Source organism: Canis lupus, chromosome 13 (assembly GCF_011100685.1).
Source record: "Canis lupus familiaris isolate Mischka breed German Shepherd chromosome 13, alternate assembly UU_Cfam_GSD_1.0, whole genome shotgun sequence".
In the NCBI taxonomy this organism is placed as follows: Eukaryota; Metazoa; Chordata; class Mammalia; order Carnivora; family Canidae; genus Canis; species Canis lupus.
In genome coordinates, this window is record NC_049234.1 from 38,626,158 (window position 1) to 38,644,026 (window position 17,869).

The 17,869-nt window shown below is 61.5% G+C and overlaps 3 protein-coding genes across 7 annotated transcripts in view; 2 read left to right on the forward strand and 1 right to left on the reverse strand.

Moving 5' to 3' along the window:
• The first annotated feature begins 224 nt into the window (after positions 1-224).
• KIFC2 (kinesin family member C2) lies at positions 225-7,969 on the forward strand. Of its 2 annotated transcripts, XM_038555850.1 has the most exons (18): positions 230-568; positions 797-878; positions 1,016-1,179; positions 1,296-1,434; positions 1,600-1,724; positions 1,807-1,872; positions 2,010-2,138; positions 2,564-2,641; positions 2,759-2,873; positions 2,948-3,057; positions 3,482-3,590; positions 3,700-3,857; positions 5,575-5,679; positions 5,759-5,880; positions 5,973-6,096; positions 6,221-6,350; positions 6,443-6,699; positions 7,049-7,969. In XM_038555850.1, the coding sequence occupies exons 1-18, from the start codon at positions 470-472 to the stop codon at positions 7,301-7,303; spliced, it is 2,367 nt and encodes a 788-aa protein (XP_038411778.1). In that variant the 5' UTR covers positions 230-469; the 3' UTR covers positions 7,304-7,969. The 2 variants fall into 2 exon arrangements, with proteins under 2 accessions (XP_038411779.1, XP_038411778.1); XM_038555851.1 differs by lacking the exon at positions 1,807-1,872 and having other exon boundaries at positions 225-568.
• FOXH1 (forkhead box H1) lies at positions 7,963-11,733 on the reverse strand. Its single transcript, XM_038555853.1, is given in 5 exon segments — positions 7,963-8,251; positions 8,253-8,894; positions 8,981-9,085; positions 9,433-9,704; positions 11,278-11,733. Coding segments are annotated over 4 exon segments (1,077 nt in total). The 5' UTR covers positions 9,607-9,704; positions 11,278-11,733; the 3' UTR covers positions 7,963-8,095.
• A 120-nt stretch (positions 11,734-11,853) lies between these two features.
• Positions 11,854-17,869, forward strand: part of PPP1R16A (protein phosphatase 1 regulatory subunit 16A) — a 35,349-nt gene continuing 29,333 nt past the window's right edge. The window contains exon 1 of one of the 4 annotated variants that reach the window (XM_038555858.1): positions 11,854-11,915. The gene's annotated coding sequence lies outside the window, so the exon portion shown is untranslated. Of the gene's footprint in view, positions 12,031-17,869 lie in introns of all 4 variants that reach the window. The other 3 variants (XM_038555856.1, XM_038555857.1, XM_038555855.1) reach the window with 3 other exon arrangements.

Sequence of the window (17,869 nt, forward strand, 5' to 3'; positions counted from 1 at the left end):
GTGGGCGTGGCTGAGAGGGGAACTGGGCGGGGCGACAAGGTGTCTGGGCCGGGCCGCGCGGGGCTGGAGGGGTCTGGGCCGGACTGGGCGGGGCGATGAGGGCCGGGGCTCCGTGGAGACGCGAGCTTGGCCTCCCTCGGCTGCCGGCTGCGAGGGGCGAGGGCGGTAGGGGCCTCCGCGGGAGGCTGGGGCGGCTTCCGAGCAGGGGCCGTGCGGAGGCCGTGGGCGCTGTCAGCCCGGGGTCGATGAAGTAGGGGTGGTAGGCGCGAGGCGGGTGTCCGGGTGCGGCCCCGGGGACTCCGTCCCTGGCACCCCCTTTCCTCCGGGCGCGCGCCCTCCGCCCGCGGGAGCGGGGCCGTGGGGGCGGCCGCCCCGAGCATGCGCACCGGTGTTGCAGCGCGCGAGCGCGGAGTCGGGGTGCTGGGACGCGGGGCGGCGCGAAGCGGGCCCTCTGCCGCCCCGCGCTCCCATGTACGCCTTCTATTCGCTGCTCATCTACATCTTCTACAGCCTCTTCCGCAGGGATGGCGCTGCCCCGGCGGCCGGCGACCCCGAGGACCCCGCCCAGGTGAGAGGGGCGGGCGCAGCTGGGCCGGCGCCCCCCTTCTGAGCGGGTTATGCGGGCCCGCGCAGCGTATGTTCCCGGGGCGCTGACGCTGGGGCGGGGGTGCCGTGCGGGGGGCTCCGTCTCTGTTCTGGTGTTGGAAGCGGAGACCTCACCTCCCTCGGCCCGGTCTCGGAGGGCGGGCCCACAGGCTACCCCCCATCCTCAGAGGTCCCGCCGCTCCCTCCCTAGCCTGCAGGTTGCAAGCGCGGGGGTCGCCGCCGCCCCGACCCGCCCACGGCGGAACTGTGGACCGAGCTGACAGGCCTGGTCGGTAGGTGCTGTCGGTGCGCCGGGAGGGAACCCGCCGGCCGAGGGAGGCGGGGTGCCGTGACCTCTCTGGGAGGGAAGGGCCCAGCAGGTGCCGCCTGCCGGCCTGTGAACCGCGAGCCTCGCCTTCCCCGCTCCCAGGCCTCCCGGGCTGCTCCGAGTCCGAGGATGGACCGGAAGAGGGAGCGGAGGGCCGCCCTGCCGAGGTGTCCCTGGAAGAGGCTCTCGTGCGTCTTGCTGAGTTCCTCTCCGTCCAGCTGGGGGCGGAAGAGAGCTTCGGGAATCCTCCTCCTGACCTGACCAAGGTGAGCCGGGCTGGGGATCCTTCTCCAGCCCACCGGGACTGTCCGCAGGCCTTCTGGGCTCCCCGTGCGTGTCATCACCTCAGGCTCCGTTGCTCTGGTCCTTGTGTCCTTTACAGCCGAGCGATGTCCCCCCACTGTTGACGGTGACGGGTCAGCTCTTGGCTCTCCTGGCCTGGATTCGGAGCCCCAGGGGAAGGCAGGCCCTGTCCCAGGGGACTCAGCCAGCCGCCGAGGGGCAGTGCCCCACTCCTGCTGGTGCGTAGGGAGTAGTGAGTTGTAAAGGGAGTGTGGCAAGGGAGTGAAGCCCGCAGAAAGGGAGCGGCCTGGAGTTTGGGGCCCCATGCCCAGCTTTGCTCCCGAGGTGTCCCCTTCTTCAGGTTAGAGACCTCATCGGTCTTAACTGGGTCCACCCCACCCCAGGATCCCCATCTCAAGAAGAAAGCCCTCCTCTCTCACCAAGGGATGAGGCCCAGGGGCAGAACCCTCCCCAGTTGGCGGAGGACCAGAGGGCGTGGCAGCGGCTGGAGCAGCTCATCCTTGGACAGGTAGGGGTCCGGAAGGCAAAAGGGACAGGGTGGAGGGCCTTGGAGGGAGATGCCTCACCCTGTGCCCTTCCCTCCTCGTCAGCTAGAAGAGCTGCGACAGCAGCTAGAAGTGCAGGAGGAGGAGCTGGGCCGATTGCGCCTGGGAGTGGTAAGGCTGCCGGCCACACACACACACACACACACACACACACACACACACATACATATGCCTCCGGGAGGGTGACCGAGGGTAATGAGAGGTGGCCCCAGCTTCCGGTGAGTCTTGAGGGCTTCTCTCTCCGCCAGGGGGCGACAGACTCCGAGAAGAGAGTTCAGCATCTAACCCTGGAGAATGAGGCTCTGAAACAGAGCCTGAGCCTCACCCGGGATCTCCTGCTGCACTGGGGTCCTGGCCCCTCCACCAGGGCCCCCCAGGTATCCTCCTTAGCTGCTACTGTTCCTGCCGCCTGGGGCTCCTGCACACCTGGCTATCTGCAACACTGCCCAGGATCTAATGCTGCTGGAACAGAAGCAGGGGGGCCTCTCTGACCTTTCAGGGCCAGAGTCTAGGAGTGTGGACAGGCCCTGGGATGGTCTGTGCAAGGTAGCCCCATCAAGGAGACCCATGCCCGCAGGAGAACATGTCTACCCTGTCCTGTGGCTTTCCCAGTGACGGCCTCAGGAGAGCAGAGGGACCTGGGGAAAGGCGTCCGGCATAAAGTGGGGAGATGTGGATTCATGGCCAGCTCTGCCCGCCCCTCTTGACATGACTTCCCCGTCCATGACATGGGGCGGCTGGAGTGCCCTCGTTCACGTCCCTGCCGGCTCCATAGCTGATCTGGCTCCCACCTTTCTTGCAGGAGGAGGCGGAGGCACTGGTGGAGCTGCAGAGCCGGCTTCAGGAAGCCCAGGACACCACAGAAGCACTTCAAGTCCAGGTGGGCGCTGAGCCCAGGGGCCGGGAAGGCTGGGGCCATGGGGGGCGGGTGGGATCTGAGGCAGGGCCTGGTAAGTGCCTGTTGCCTCAGTGACAGGGGTGGGGTTGGGCGGGCCAGCTGGGGGTGCAGGAGGTGCAGCTGCAGGGCCTGCGGGGGGCCCTTCGGCAGCTCCAGCAGGAGACTGAGCAGAACTGTAGAAGGGAGCTGCGGCAGATGCTCGGGCAGTTGGCAGGTAAGGGCGGGGACCCGCGGTTCACGGGGAGGCCGGGAACTGGGCTTTCCCTCACAACAAACTCTCCCTGCCAGGACTTCGGACACGTATGGCCAGCCTGCGTCAGGGCTGTGGGGACCTCCGAGGACTGGTCAGCACGTTTACCCAGAGCTGTCAGTGTTCGCTCAATGAGGCCCGGGGTCAGGTCAGAACCACTGCCCCCTCTCTAGCGCATGTTCTCTGGGCAGCTGGGTCACTGTTCTTCCATGGGGGCCTGTGTTCCTTCTTCCCACCCCAGGGCCTTGCCTGCTCCAATGCAGGTGGTAGGCTCTGGAATCAGAACAGCTTGTGATCTCACCCATTCTGGGTGTGATCTCGCCTGTGGGCCTCATTGTTGTCTGTGTAAACTAGGGCGACAGTAAACCCCTCACGGAACTGTCAACCCCATAGGAGATAGATGTCTTTTTCCGTGATCCTCCTCACGTTCTGGGTCTCCATCCTGGGCCCACTGAATGATGCTTCTAAGGGCCCAAAGCCAGTAAAAGTTGTGCATCACCACAGCTGGTAGCTCTGCATTGCCCCAGCACCCCTCCCCCAGCCCCCACTTCCTCACATTCCTATCCCACCAGGTATCCTGGGCCCTGGGGGCACTGTCAGCTGGCGCGGCTGGGACTCAGCTCCCTGAGGAGCAGCAGAGGCCCCCAACTGGATGCCCAGGGCGGCTGCTGGAGCTCAAGGGTATGGCAGGCTTGGAGAGCAGAGGAGTGGGGCGGCGAGCCTGAGGACGGAGAGCCTCCCTGTGTTTCAGGGCCCCGGAGGCAGCCCACTGATGTGATCTCCACTCCAGGAAATATCCGTGTGCTGTGTCGGCTGAGGCCAGGGACACCCTCCAGCCTGGTGAGCTCGGAGCCTGGCCCCAGTGGCACTGTCACCACCTGCTATCGAGGGCGCCAGCGTCGCTTTCGCCTGGACTGGGTCTTCTCTCCAGAGGCCAGCCAGGAGGAGGTGATGCTCTGCCCTTGCACCTGTGCTGACCTTCCCTCGTACTGCCTGAGAGTCAGAAGAGGCTCCGGGTTTCCCTCCTTCTGCCTTCCCAGTAGCTGGACTCCCGTGAAGGGAAGCAAACAGGAGGTTCTGGGAGACAAGAATGACAGCCTAGCTGGATACCTCCTTTCCTTCCAGAATATTCCCATTACATCCCTTTGCGATTTCAATGAAAACGAGCCTGCTGGTTTAATGGAAAGGTTAACGTTTTTAAACGTAATTTTTTACCAAGGAAGTAAGAAAAATGAGCGTGTCTGATATGATGATGGCTGCTGCTCACAGGGAGCTGGCTGCAGAGCAGGGCCAGGGTGCTGCTGTGGTGGGGACAGTGCTGTGACCTTCCCCCAGGCTTCATGGGCTACTCACTCTTCCAAGCCTGGTGAAGTGGGCCAGCTGTGAGGGCAGGGCCAGGGCGGGGCAGCGCAAGGCAGGGTGTGGCGGGCGCACGGGCTGGGGAGCCAGTAGCTTCCAGCCTTGGCGCTCTCCTGCCCTCCTCCTCCCAGACTCCCAGGCCCAGCTCAGCACCTTGCTTCCTATACTGGCCGTCTCTGTCTACATAGACTTCCAAAGCTCAGGAAACAGAGTCAATCACGTAAGGTGCAGAGCTAGCCGAGATTCCGACCCGGGTTGGCCTCACAGGGACACAGTGTGAGGAGGGGCTGGCAGGTGGCAGGTGGCCAGAGCTCAATCGCCCACTTCCTAGAGAGCAGGGGCTGTTTTTCACCTGTGTCTCTATCTCACACACTTCCCCTGTCTCAGCCTGCTTCCCAGACTTCAAACATCCCCCACCCCCCCACTCTCCATCCCCCCCCCCCCCCACGGTCTGCTACCTTCTGGGCAGTCCTCTGGACACTGCTGTCCCTTATGTGTCTGACCAGAGGCATCTTTCACTGAGCCCCCTCACCTGTGTTTCCCATCTCTGCAAGGACACCACACAGTCCCCGCACCCTGGTCACCCCCAGTGCTTCCTGTCAGTCATGGAATCTTAGTGACCTCATGGGCAATTCTGGATTCCGCGCTCGCTGCTGGCAGTCAAGGTGTTAAGTAGAACCCACAGGCTACTCAGTTACCAGCCTTCTGGGCACAAAAGCTGGCCATGTCGGTGCTCAAAAGGCTGCTGCTGGGGTCCAGTTGCCAACAGGATATGAGTCCCAGCCACATCTCCTCAGCTGCCTCTGGACTCTCCCAGGGCCAGGGTTCCGGTGACCTTGGCTAGCCACCCTCTGCGCACCTGTGGAGCCCTCCTGGGCTCACCCTTTATGTGAGTCCTCTCGCTCCGAGCTCCCCTTGATCTTTACACCAGGTATCACTGCAGTGGTCACCTTGGAGGGAAAGCCTTGGCCTAGAAGATCCATGTGTGCTTTGCTTCCTGTCACAGCTGGGCTTTGAACCTGGCAGTCAAGCCCAGCATTTGGGCTCCTGGCTGCTGCTCTCCTGGGCCTCCAAGCCTCCTCAGAAGTCCAGCGCTCCGTGTTGCTTGTTCTCTCACATCCCTTTCCTTCCTTGCCTGGCAAATTCTTGCAAATGCCAGTTTCTCCAGGGAGCCACCTCAATTTGTTGGGAGATCTGCCCTTCCACCATGCTCCCCTGGAGCCATCCTCCCTGGGTAACCAAGCTCTGTCCACACTGTGTCCTAAGTCCTGGGGCTTAGGACCCCTCGCACCCCTCCTCCCCCTAGGTCTTCAGGGAGCTGGAGCCAGCTGTGCTGTCCTGCCTCCGAGGCTACAGCGTCTGCATTTTCACCTATGGTCAGACAGGGACAGGGAAGACCTACAGTATGGAGGTGGGAAGGGGAGACCCTGGGTGGCTCCTGGGGCCAGGAGCTGGGCTGGGAGTCTGATGCAGCACTTGCCCTGTTCCAGGGCCCACCTGAGGACCCTGGCATAGCTCCTAGGGCACTGCAGTCACTGTTCCAGGAAATGGGGACTGGGGGACACCACCGTGTGACTCTCAGCATGGTGGAGATCTACAATGAGGCTGTCAGGTCAGGTCCATGCTATAGCCCGTCCTCTGTATCCTGTGCCCCTCCAGTGACCCTGGGAGTCTCGGAAACCCAGCCCTTCCCTTTCTCACTAGGGACCTCCTAGCCCCAGGGCCTCCTGAACGCCTGGCCGTCAGGCAGGGCCCGGCAGGCCAGGGGGGCATTCAGGTGGCTGGCCTGACGTACTGGGACGTGCCCAACCTGGAGACGCTGCACCAGGTAAGGCTGCCCAGTGGCATCGCGCCCCCCCAGCCCTCCCAGCAGCTCTCCAAGGCCCCCGCCTGTGCTCCCACGCAGGGACGCAGACCCTGCGGCAGGCCGGTCGTGTCGCTCCGCCCTCCAGATGCTGAGCCTGGGGAGGAGCAACCGGGCCACCGCCGCCACCACCAAGAATAGGCACAGCTCTCGGTCTCACGCCTTGGTCACGCTAACGCTGCGCACGGCGGCCCCCCCGCGCGGGCCGGGCACCGCAGGTACCGGGGGCGCACCTGAGCCCTGCGGGGGGCGGGGGGCTCGCAGCGCCGGATCCGGGGCTCCCCCCACGCCCGCTCGCTCGCCCGGGCAGGCACCCTGCACCTGGTGGACCTGGCGGGATCCGAGCGTGCCTGGAAGGCGGGGGCGGCCGGCACGTCGCGGGGAGACCGAGACGGCGCGCAGCGGCTGCGGGAGGCCCGGACCATCAACCGCTCGCTGCTGGCCCTGGGCGGCGTGATGGCTGCGCTGCGGGCCCGCCGGCCGCACGTGCCCTTCCGCGACTCGCAGCTCACGCGCCTGCTGCAGCCCGCGCTCGGGCCGGGCGCCACCGCCGTGCTGCTGCTGCAGGTGGGCGGCGGGTAGGAGGGGAGGAGCGGGGCGGGAGCCGGGTCGAGGCGGGGGTGGGAGGGGACCGGACGACACCGGCGTGCTGCTGCTGCAGGTGGGCGGCTGGCGGAAGGGGACCGGGGCGGGAGGGGGGCGGGCCGGGCGCCACCGCAGTGCTGCTGCTGCAGGTGGGCGGCGGCAGCGGGGCGGGGCGGGGCGCGGCGAGGGAGCGAGGCCGGGAGGGGGCGGGGCGGGGGCGGGGGCGGGAGGGGACCGGACGACCCCGCGGTGCTGCGGCTGCAGGTGGGCGGCCCGGAGGGGGCCGGGAGCCGCCCGCGCGGGGCCGCCCACCAGCGCCGCTTGCCTGCAGATTTCCACGCGGCCGGAGGACCTGGGCGAGACTGTGTGCTCGCTGAAGTTCGCCGAGCGAGTGGGCCAGGTGGAGCTGGGGCCCGCCCGGCGCTGCAGGGTTCCGCGCTCGGGGACGCCGTCTTCGCTCAGCACCGACACGCCGCTCACCGGGACCCCGTGCACGCCCACGCCGCCCCCTGGCAGCCCTCCCAGCCCCGGCCCAGACAGCGACTCCAGCTCGGCCCTCGGGACCCAAAAGGCCGGGGACTCCTAGTCCCGGCCGCGCCTCTGCCGGCAGAGGCGGCAAAGCCCCTGCCCCCCTCCCGGAGTCGGTCCCCCTGCCCCGCGAGGAGTATTTAGCCTAGGGACCTGATCGCCGCTCCCTCCCCCAGGCCCCCGGCTCCCTCCTTATCACCATTTGCTGTTATCATCGCGGCGCACAGCAGGGGATGCCAGGGCTGTGGGAGGTAGGCCCCGCCAAGCGGCTACCCCAGTCACCCCCATCACCAAGAATCAGACTTGGCATTAAAATATTGTCTACTCCTTTACTGTTATCTTCCCCACTACCACCACCGAAACCAAGTAGGGTCTTGATTTCCTTTCCCCAAAAAGGTGCTACTACCTCATTCCCAGGCAGAGGAGGGAGGACAGGACTTCAGGCTGAGGCACCGTGTAGGGTCTCCCTCCCCCAGCCGGGAGCCAGGGGTGGGAAGTGACACGTGGTGATGGATGGATGGAAGGAAGGAAGGACACACGGACAGAGAAAGTGGGATCAGGAAGGGGCTACTGCGAGCCAAGCCCCCACTCTTTGCAGTTTGGCCTCTGGGGGTGGGGGGATAGGAGAGGCCCGACTGAGCATCCGGGCCAGAGCAGTGCCTAGCTAGACCCCAACCCTTTGTGGGGTATGGGGTAGTCCAATAAACATGGTGGATTCTCAGCACCGCTGGTGCCTGGTGTTTCAGGGCTGCTGCGGCCACAGACACCTCCTGGACCTCTTGGCCGTGGTTCCCCAACAAGTCAGTGGTGGCAGGAAGGTTAGAAGAAAGCCGCCCCTGCCCCGGGAGCCTCACAGGCTGTACCAGGAGAGTAGCCAGCCAGGGGTGGAGGCAGCTGGATCTCGGGAGTGGCTCACCCATACATCATAGATGCTCTTGTTGGGTGGTACCCCCTGGAAGAGGGCATCGAGATCCCAGAGCAGCCCTGGGGGGCCGTGAGTTTCAGAAGGCCACCCCCCAGTAGGCTGAGCTGGTTGAAGGTGGGCACTGGGGACAGGATGCGGGTGGTAGTGGAGCCAGGGGCATTACCACATTGGGAGTGTAGATGGGCAAGTAGGAGGTGGGCAGCTGCCCCCAGAGTGAGGGCCTGTGACTCCCACCGGGCAGCCCCCCGGGGTCTGGGGAAGCCTGCAGTAAGTGGAGAGGCCAGGCTCTGTGCTCAGGGGAAAGGGGTGGGGGCCTGCTGGTCCCCCCCTGGGAAGCCTCCCCATCTGCTCTCCTGGGCCCGGTGAGCAGGCAGGGCGGCCACGGAGGCTGCTCGCAGGGCAGGGGGGGAGTGCGCACCCCCTCCTCCCCCGGGCTGCCCCGGGCTGCCCCTTCCCCGGGGTCCCCCAGCAAAGACTTTATGCTGAAGCCCTCGCTGGGCGGCGGCTGGGGGCTGGGCGGCGGCTGGGGGCTGGGCGGACGGTAAGGCCAGCCGTGCAGCACGTAGGGGCCCAGGTCCTTGGCGAAGGCGCCCCGCGCGCCTCTGCTCTGCCAGCGCCTGCACAGGGCCGTGTTCTGCAGCCGCAGCGCCTCGGCTGGGATCAGGCTCACGTCGACGGCCCAGAAGTTGCCCTTGGCCTGGGGCTTCGCCGGATCCTTAGGCACCTGGACGGGGAGGGGAGGCTCGGTGAGGCGTCTGGCCCGATACAGCCCTGCCGCCCAGCTGCGACCCCCCCACCCCCGGGCCCCACCTTGCGGAAGCAGCGGTTGGAGGAGAGGTTGTGGCGGATGGAGTCCTTCCAGCCCTCGTAGTCGTCCTTGAAGAAGGGGAACGCGGCCTGGACCTGACGGATGATCTGAAAGCGCGGCCCGGCCGGTCGGCCCGGCGCCGTGAGCGGGAGCGGGAGGGGGAGGGGGGCAGCACCACCCCTCCCCCACAGCCAGGCTTAGGGGCGTCGCACCCCTCCCCCACCCCTCACACCCCCGCCCACAAAACACCTTGGTGCCCGCAGGAGGGAAGGGTGCGCCTGCCTGAGCACCTGGGCTCTTTCCCCTGCTGCCCAGGCCTGGATGGGCGCCCTGGCTTAGCTGGGTAGGGCCAGGTGAGGATGGAGGCCGGAGTCCCAGCCTGGGCCTAGAAGGGGGACGGGTCCCGCCAAAGGTCCGATCGCCCAGCGTCAGGGAGAATGGGGGTCCCTCTCACCTGGGCCAGCTTCAGCCTGCGGGAGGGTGCGGCCTGGATCACCAAGGCAATCATGGCCAAGTAGGTGTAGGGGGGCTTGTCATGCCGCAGGTATCTCTTCTTCCTCCTCTTGGGGGGCTGGGAGGACGACTCCGACCCAGGGAGCCCCAGGCGTGGGTGGCTGCAGGGCCCCATGCAGGGGAGGCAGGCAGCGTGGGCTGGGGCCTGGCCCCGTGGAGGCAAGGCGACCGGGCGGTGTAGTGAGGAGACGCTGGGGGCCTGAGGCCGGGGGCCTGGCGGGCCAGACCCTTTATCATTCGGATGGAAGGGGGAGGGGAGGGGAGGCAAAGGGAGGGAGGAATCGGCTGGTGGGGGAGGGGAGCATTCGAGGGCTGCCACAATTAGCAGGTTTCAGCTAATCTGGAAGGGAGGGGTGGGGAAGATTGCAGTGGGGGCTGCGGGCGGCCACCCGGGCCTCATTCTTCGCCCCTAGGCTGCCTTCAGCACCCCCTGCAAACTGCAAGGAAGAGCCTTTGGAAGGGTCCCCTGACCTAGGATTCCTTTATCCTGGCTGCGCTGGCCTATTTGGGAGCCAAGGGAGTTGGTTTACCCAAAGTTGACCTGCCAAGAGTGGGTGGGGCCTGCTCAGAGTTCAAGGCTGAGCAGTTTCCCGGACCTAGATGGGGGGGGGGGGGGGCGGGGAAACCTGGAGGTTTCCTGGAGGAAACCTCAGGAACAAAATAGGTACACAGTTAATCCAAGGCATTTCCCCAGGGGCTGCTACAGGGCCCCAGTGGATTCCCAAGGCCGTGGAGGCCCCTTCCTGCCTTCCATGATGCCTGTCAGCAGTGTAAGCTGACCAGCTCTCATTATTCACTGTTTACCTCACTGGCCTTCCCTGGCCACAGAGGCCTTTCTGGAGGCAGTTTGCCTCCCTTTTCCTCTTTTGGTCCTCTGGGTCCGAAGCTCCGGAGCTTGCTACGCAGGAGGTTGCCCCTCCTTCTTCTAGGGCACCTGGGCCATGCTCCTGGGTGTGTGTGTGGAGGAAGAGGTCGCCTAGCTGGAGAGGGTTTGCTGGACACCTCTTGGGGCCAGGCCTGGAGGATACAGCTCCATGGGTCATAGTTCCTGCGCAGGGAGCGTGCAAGGACAGGAGTGAGAGCACAGGTGTGCTGTGAGAGTACACAGGAAGGCTTCTCAGGCAGCCACAGGACCCTGAGGCTTAGTCTAGATGGAAGGAGATGCTCCCCAGGCAGGTGGGGGGTGGCCTGCATGGAGGAGGGGCACTCTAGGAAAGGGCGGAGCCGCAGGCTGGGGGGCCTGAGGGGCCGGCACCCCCTGGGCACCCCTTGCGCAGGCCTGGCTGTGGCCTCTGAGGATTTTGGCAGGCCTAGGGCCTGCCCCAGTAGTGTAGTCCCAGAAAAATGCCTCTGGCAGGTGCCCTGAGGCTCACTGGTCCCTCTGTTCCCAGACCCTGTTCTGTCCTCACCTTCTCTCGGGCCACCTGATTCGTCAAGGCCTTTTGAGTCAGTCAAGGCCTGTGCTCTGGACTGTGACCCAAAGCGCGGTCCTGCCCCTCCCCAACAGGTTTGCCCAAAGCGGGTGCTAGGTCCAGGACACTAGCAGCGGTGTCTGGTGCTGGTGTCAGGGCCCCCAGGCCCGGGGGGAACCAGAGGAGCACAGGGACACTTTATCACCCCAGTCCCAGGTCGCAGCTGTGCCCGGGTAGCCAACACTCTTAATTGGTTGGAAATCCGGGGCATATAGGAGGTTCGTAACTGGGGCTGCGGCGCTGAGGGGCGCCCTGGAGACGCAGGGGCTGACCCAGGCAATGGGACGCAGGAGCGCACTACTCCCCTCACTCACACCACCTCTTCCGGTCCCGGAGCTCTGGTTAGAGGGTCGCGGTGTCTCCGCGGGCTGTGACCACCGTCTCTGAACTTCTAGCCCTACTCTATCCGCAAAGAGGCCCTCTCCTGCAGGTCTGTCACCACCTCCCTGGCACCGGGCCTGTCTCGACATTCAAGGCTCCTTGAGTCCGGACCGGGCTCCTCCAACCCCTTAGCCACCACCGCAGTGGCTTCCCATCGCCCCAGGGCACCGGGTATGCCTCGCCCTGTGTGTGTCCGGGATGGGTCTGCTTTGGTGCACTCCGACTTCTCCCTAAAAGCCCAGGGCGGGGAGACGGACGCCCTCCCGAGAGCCTCAGGACTGCCGGCCCCTCCCGCCCGCCTCGCGCCTCCCGCGCCTCGGAGGCCGCCGCCGCGGAGAGGCTGGCACAGCACGGTGGGCAGCGGTCCCCGCCGGGCAGGCCCCGCCCCCGGCTCCCCGGCCCCGCCCCCGGGCTCCCGTGGGGCGCCGCGGCTTCCGGCTGTGGGCCGCGCGGGCCGGAAGTATAGCGTTGCCATGGCGAGGGCCGGGCGCGGGACCCGCCCCCCCGGCGCCCAGAGGAGCGCGGGGCGGCGGGAGCGGTGGCCGGGATCCGGCCGGCTGCGCGGCGGAAGGTGCGGCGCGGACTTCCGGGGCTCGCGGCGGGGGAGGGCGGGGGCGCGGGGTGCCCCCGGGTCGGGCGCGGCCGATGTGCCTGCGGACTGGTGGTTCCTGCGACCTGCGGGTCAGGTAGGCAGGGCGGCGGGGGCTCAGGCCGGCGGGGCGGGGCGGTGCCCGGGCTTCGTGCGGGCTTCGGGCTTGGGCCAGGCGGGGAGCCGGGCGGCCGCGCGTCTCGGGGGAGGCGAGCGTGGCTCCGGGCCGCTGGGGACGTGCAGGCCCCGGGGCAGGGGCGGAGGGCGCGGACGGCCGTGCCGGGTTAGCGACGCCGCAGGAAGGCCGCCTCCCGGGGGTGCAGCGCCTGCCGGGGCCCAGCGGCCAGGCCCCGTGGGTGCTCCGCTGGGTGCCGGGGTGCTCCTGGCTGTGCTGCCTCGTTCACTTCAGGGACCGCGAGGGCGCCCCAGCCGGGGTGTCGAGGAGCCGCGGTGCCCGAAGCAGCCTGCGCAGAGGCCACGCCGGGCTCCTCAGCCCTGTCCCCAGGCTCTCGGCCAGAGCTGCGGTGCGGAAGCTTTAGGGGGTCCTTCCTTGCCTCCTTCCCTCCCTGTGCACGGGCTGGCCTTCCTCTTGGTGGCTGGAGCCTCCTCCCCGGCTCTGCTGCTCCGTCCTGGCCTCGTCTCCCACCTGGCTGGGCTGCGCCTAGACTTTGCCCTCTCCTGCCAGCAGGAGGCTGGCGGGCACTAGGAAGAGCGCTTCGGATTCTGTGGGCTCCACCTCGGGATCTGTGTCCCAGGGATGTCTGAGTCTTTGGTCTCCACCAATGATCGTCTCCATTGTGTGGTTTGGGAACTTAACTCTGACCTCACCTCCCACGACCTAGCTCACCAGACACAGGGAGGTACTTGGCTGTGGACTTGGAAGGCAGAGTGGTAGCAGTGTCCCCACTCTCCCTGGTCACCTGAAGACAGTGAAGATTAGCGCTTAATGTCATTGGCTTCTTAGGAGGAAAAATCACAACCAAATCATTTTTTTTTTAAAGATTTTATTTATTCATGAGAGAGAGAGAGGCAGAGATACCAAGCAGAGGGAGAAGAGGCTTCATGCACGGAGCCCAACGTGGGACTGGATCCCAGGTCTCCAGGATCACACCCTGGGCCGAAGGCTGTCACCCAACCACTGAGCCACCCAGCCGCCCCACAACCAAATAATTTCTGAGAGCAACCTGAGGACCCGTGTCCCGAGCAGGCTGTGAAGGAGCACAGACTTGTGGCTTTCCACAGTGCAGCTCCCTTCAATCATAAAGGAAGGTCAATATAGTTAGAAGGCAGGTTCAGGGTTCCAAACACAAGGATGTTTTACCACATGATCACCTTGGCTTCTCACACGGCACGCAGAACACGGCACAAGGCGACCCACCCGACAAGCCAGGTGACAGAAGGGACAGGATACTGGCGACCCAAGCCTCAAGTGGGGCTGTGGGCGGCGGGGGAGACGAGGCCTGGGGGAAGTCCGGGTCAGCTCATGGGGAAGCAGGGAAGGATCCCAGTCCTGTCGGGGTGAGCCGGGCTCAGCCAGGGGCAGGTGCAGAGGGGTCGTGTCTGAAAAGTTGGCCGGCTGGCTGCACGCCTCCTCCCCTTTCTAAAGGGGTTTAATCAGTCTTGGGACCCTGCCGGCCTCCGCCTCCGCTGGTTATCGGGCCTGGGGTGTGAGCTGCAGCTGGACCCAGCGGGGTCTCGCTGCAGTAGCATTAACTGCGCATCACGGCCTGACAGGCTCCTGCTTCCGTGAGGCACCCACCCTGCTGGCCACCGCATCCCACCCGGCACCTCTGGCGCGGTCTACTCAGTAGGCGAAGCGAGACACCTGGGGGGCTCGTCCCTCACTTTTAGGCTCTCTATGAACATCTTCCTAAATATCCTTGATTGTGGCCCTTCCAGTCCATCCCTTCCACCAAATAGCCCACCTCTGTGGCTCTTCGTGACCCTCTGGGATATCAGCAGTTTCTCCTGAGGGGTCCTGGCTCTGTGTTAGCCCCTTGCCCCCATCCTTCTCACCTTACAGTGATCTGAAATGCAAATCTGATTTTTATATTTTCCTCCTTGAAATCCCTCCTCACAGACTTCGGAATAACACTCCTCTGCCTTTGCAGACTAGCCCCCATCCTCTGTCCCTTCACCTAAACCCTGAAGACTTTCTTATGTGTGTGTCATGCTGCCACCATACTGAACCCCTGCGTGATGGTAGAAGGGAGACAGCAAACCTCCCTCCACCCCTTCCACCAAGCTCTGTGGCCTTGGGCAAGGCCTCAGCACAGTAGGGTGAGAGAGAAGGGCAGAGAGATGTAGGACCGGGTAGCTCCACAGATGCTCAGGGGCCAGGGTCCCCTGGAGGAGGAGGAGCTTGACTGCCAGGAACCCCGTTGTGGCAGCTATGATAAGGTCTGCTGGTGGATGTTGGATTCTGGGCTGTGTCCTTCCTAGGCAGCTGTGACAAACGCGAAGATTGAATAGATTGGTACTGGCAGAGGCGTACTGGAGAGGTCCACGGAGATCGGAGAGATTATGGAGATGATCTGGGCAGAGGAGTGCCTGGCATCGTCAAGGTTCCAGGCAGATAGAAGGGGCCTGGGCTGCACAGTGGAGGTGGAGGGTTGGGTGGTTGCACTGCTCCTGTGCTCCATGCTCAGCCCTGTCTGGCCGTGCCAGGATTCCCTGACGCCTGGGCCATCCTTGGATGTGACCATTGCGGTTTTGTTGATTTTGTGTGATGTGCTGTGTAAGCTTCACCCCCCCCCCCTCCCCCGCCGACACACACACACACCTTTTCCTGTTTGGGAAGGAAGGGAGGATGGTGGGGATGCAAGTGACTCTTTGGGAGCCTCCAGGCCTCAGATGAGGAGTCCGGCTCCTGCCGAGCCCTCCCACACGTCAGTAGGTTTGAACGTTCCTCTCTGTGCCACAGGGTACAGGTCAGAGCCCTGCCATTGTGATGGACCTCCCATTTTTCCAGTCCTGACACCCCTGTAGGCACAGCAAAGTGATGGTGCTTTCCATCAGATCAGCTCACCCACAAGCTCAGAGGCTCCTGAGTTATGGTCTGTACTAACCCCCCGGGCCAGGAACACAGTTACTGAGCACTTCCTACACGTCAGGCACTACGCTCAGCCCTGAGGACACAGCAGGGGAGGTCACAGTCAAAGGCATGTCAAGTGTTAGAACAGGGTGGGGCGCTGAGGTGGCTCAGTCTGTTAAGCGGCTGACTCTTGATTTCCGCTCAGGTCATGATCTCAGGGTGCCGTGAGCGAGCCTGCATTGGGCCTGCACCGGCTCCGTGCTCAGTGAGCAGTCGGCTTGAGATTCTCGTTCTCCTCTGCCCCTCCCTGCATGTGGGTGTGCATGCCCTGACCCTTGCCCTCTCCCTTTTGCAAATACACATATACATACATTTTTTTATAGGACTTATGTCCTATAGGACATAAGTCCTATAAAAAAATTAGAACAGGGTGGAAAGATAGTGACAAGGTGACAACAGAAGACTTCTAAGGAGGTGATATTTACATTATGACCTGAGTTGCAAAAAAGTGAGCAATTCTAAGATCTGATGGAAGAACTTTCCAGACACAAGGAACAGCTAATACAAAGTGGGAGCAATGATGAAGATAATAGCATCAAATAAACATGATAGATCAGGGATTGGCAGTTTTTTTTTTTGTTTTTTTTTTCTGTGAAAAGCTGGATAATGAGGCACCTGGGTGGCTCAACTGGTTAAGCATCTGCCTTTGGCTCAGGTCTTGATTTCAGGGTCCTCTGGTTAAGCCCCACCTGGGGTTTCTGTGCTCAGCGGGGATCTGCTTATCTCTCTTCTTCTGCCCCTCCCCCTGCTCATGCGTGTGCTCTCCGCCCAAAAAAAAAAAAAAAAAAGCTAGATAGTAGATATTTTAGACGTCACAGGCCATATGGCCTCTGATACAACTACTCCATCTGCCATTTTGTGTAGAAGGAGCCACAGAAAATAGACATGTGGATATTCTCTTTCAACAAATCTTTATTCCTAGACCTTGAAATATGAATTTCATATCATTTTCATGTGTCACAAAATATTTTCTTTCACAATTATTTTTTTAAATTTTATTTATTTATTCATGAGAGACACACAGAGAGAGGCAGAGACACAGGCAGAGGGAGAAGCAGGCTCCGTGCAGGGAGCCTGATGTGGGACTCGATCCTGGGTCTCCAGGATCAGGTCTTGGGCTGAAGGTGGCACTAAACAGCTGAGCCACCCAGGCTGTTCATCTTTCACAATTATTAAAAAATGTAAAAGCCATTTTTAGCTCATGATCGTGTACAACCAGATGGCAAGCAGTCATATGCCAATCCCTGTGCTAGATACCAGAAATACTGTTACTCTCTCTCTCTCTCTCTCTGTGTCTCTATGAATAAATAACAAATCTTAAAAAAAATGAATCGACAACATAGATATTTCAGGATTTCCTATTCTATTCATTGATCTTATGCTAATATTCCCACAGATTTGATTATTATAGCTTTATAATAAGTCTGGAGATCAAGTAGTGTATATTCTCCAACATGGCTTCTGTTTTCCAAATCATTTTGGCTCTTCAAGATATAGAGCAGTTCTATATAAATTTTAAATTTATTTATTTATTTATTTATTTATTTATTTATTTATTTATTTATGATAGAGAGAGAGAGAGAGAGAGAGAAGGGCAGAGGCATAGGCAGAGGGAGAAGCAGGCTCCATGCACCAGGAGCCCAACATGGGATTCGATCCCAGGTCTCCAGGATCATGCCCTGGGCCAAAGGCAAGTGCCAAACCGCAGTGCCACCCAGGGATCCCAGAGCAGTTCTATATAAATTTTGGAAGTAGCTTGTCAGTTTTTCCAAAAGGCTTTCTGGGATTTTGTTTGGGATTGTATTGAAGCTTTAAGTCTATTTAGGAGAGATTTGGCATTTTAACAATATAGAATAGAAGATGGTATATTTCTATAATTATTTAGGTCTCTGTGTTAACCTTAAAAGTAAAACTGCCATTTATTTTGCTAGCAAAAATGCATTTATTTGGGTACAGCAGAGAACTGCAATCCCAGACAGGCAGGTCTGCAGAGTGAAGGAGAGGAACAGAGCAAAGCAGAGGAAAGCTGTTTTATAGAGGAAAGGGGGAGTTAGGAAGGGCTGTTGTAAACTGAAAGCCCATTGGACTAACCTGGGAGTTCTAAGTATAGTGGCTTCTCATTGGCTGGGCTGTTGCTAGGGGGAGAAGACAACCTTCCTCTGGGTAGGGTGGTACAGTAGCATCCACTGTGCTAGATCTGTCTCTTCCTCCTGGGTGAGGAATTGAATAAGGACTGGAAGGGCCAGAGGTCTTCTGCTGGCCTGGGGCTGCGTTCTAAACTAAGTTTACTTTTATTGATCTTTACATTTCCCCTTTTGATTAAGATCTTTCTTTGAGGGGCACCTGGGTGGCTCGGCTGTTGAGTGTCTGCCTTCAGCTCAGGGCGTGATCTCCGGGTCCCAGGATCTAGTCCCACATCGGGCTCCCTGCAGGGAGCCTGCTTCTCCCTCTGCCTGTGTCTCTGCCTCTCTCTCTGTGTCTCATGAATAAATAAATACAATCTTTAAAAAAAAAATCTTTGTTTCAAAGCATCACTAATCAAGAGGCAGATTCTCCATATTTACTGGTTTTGCCCCGCAGTACCAGGGAGGACCTTTCCTAGTTGTCATGTCCTAGGCAAGAAAGAACCTGCACAGCATTTGGGAACCATTTAAGGCCACATTTGGGTATCAAGGAAGGTTAGGAGGGAAAACTCTCAGGCACTTCCCATCTGTAGTCTATAATTATCAAGGTCTTACTTGTTGGAGATCATCTTGAAGCACAGAGCCAGCATCACCTTATTGGGTACACTGTTTTTTGTTTTCTTTTTTAAGTTTGACAGATGGGTTTGACACGGCTCTAC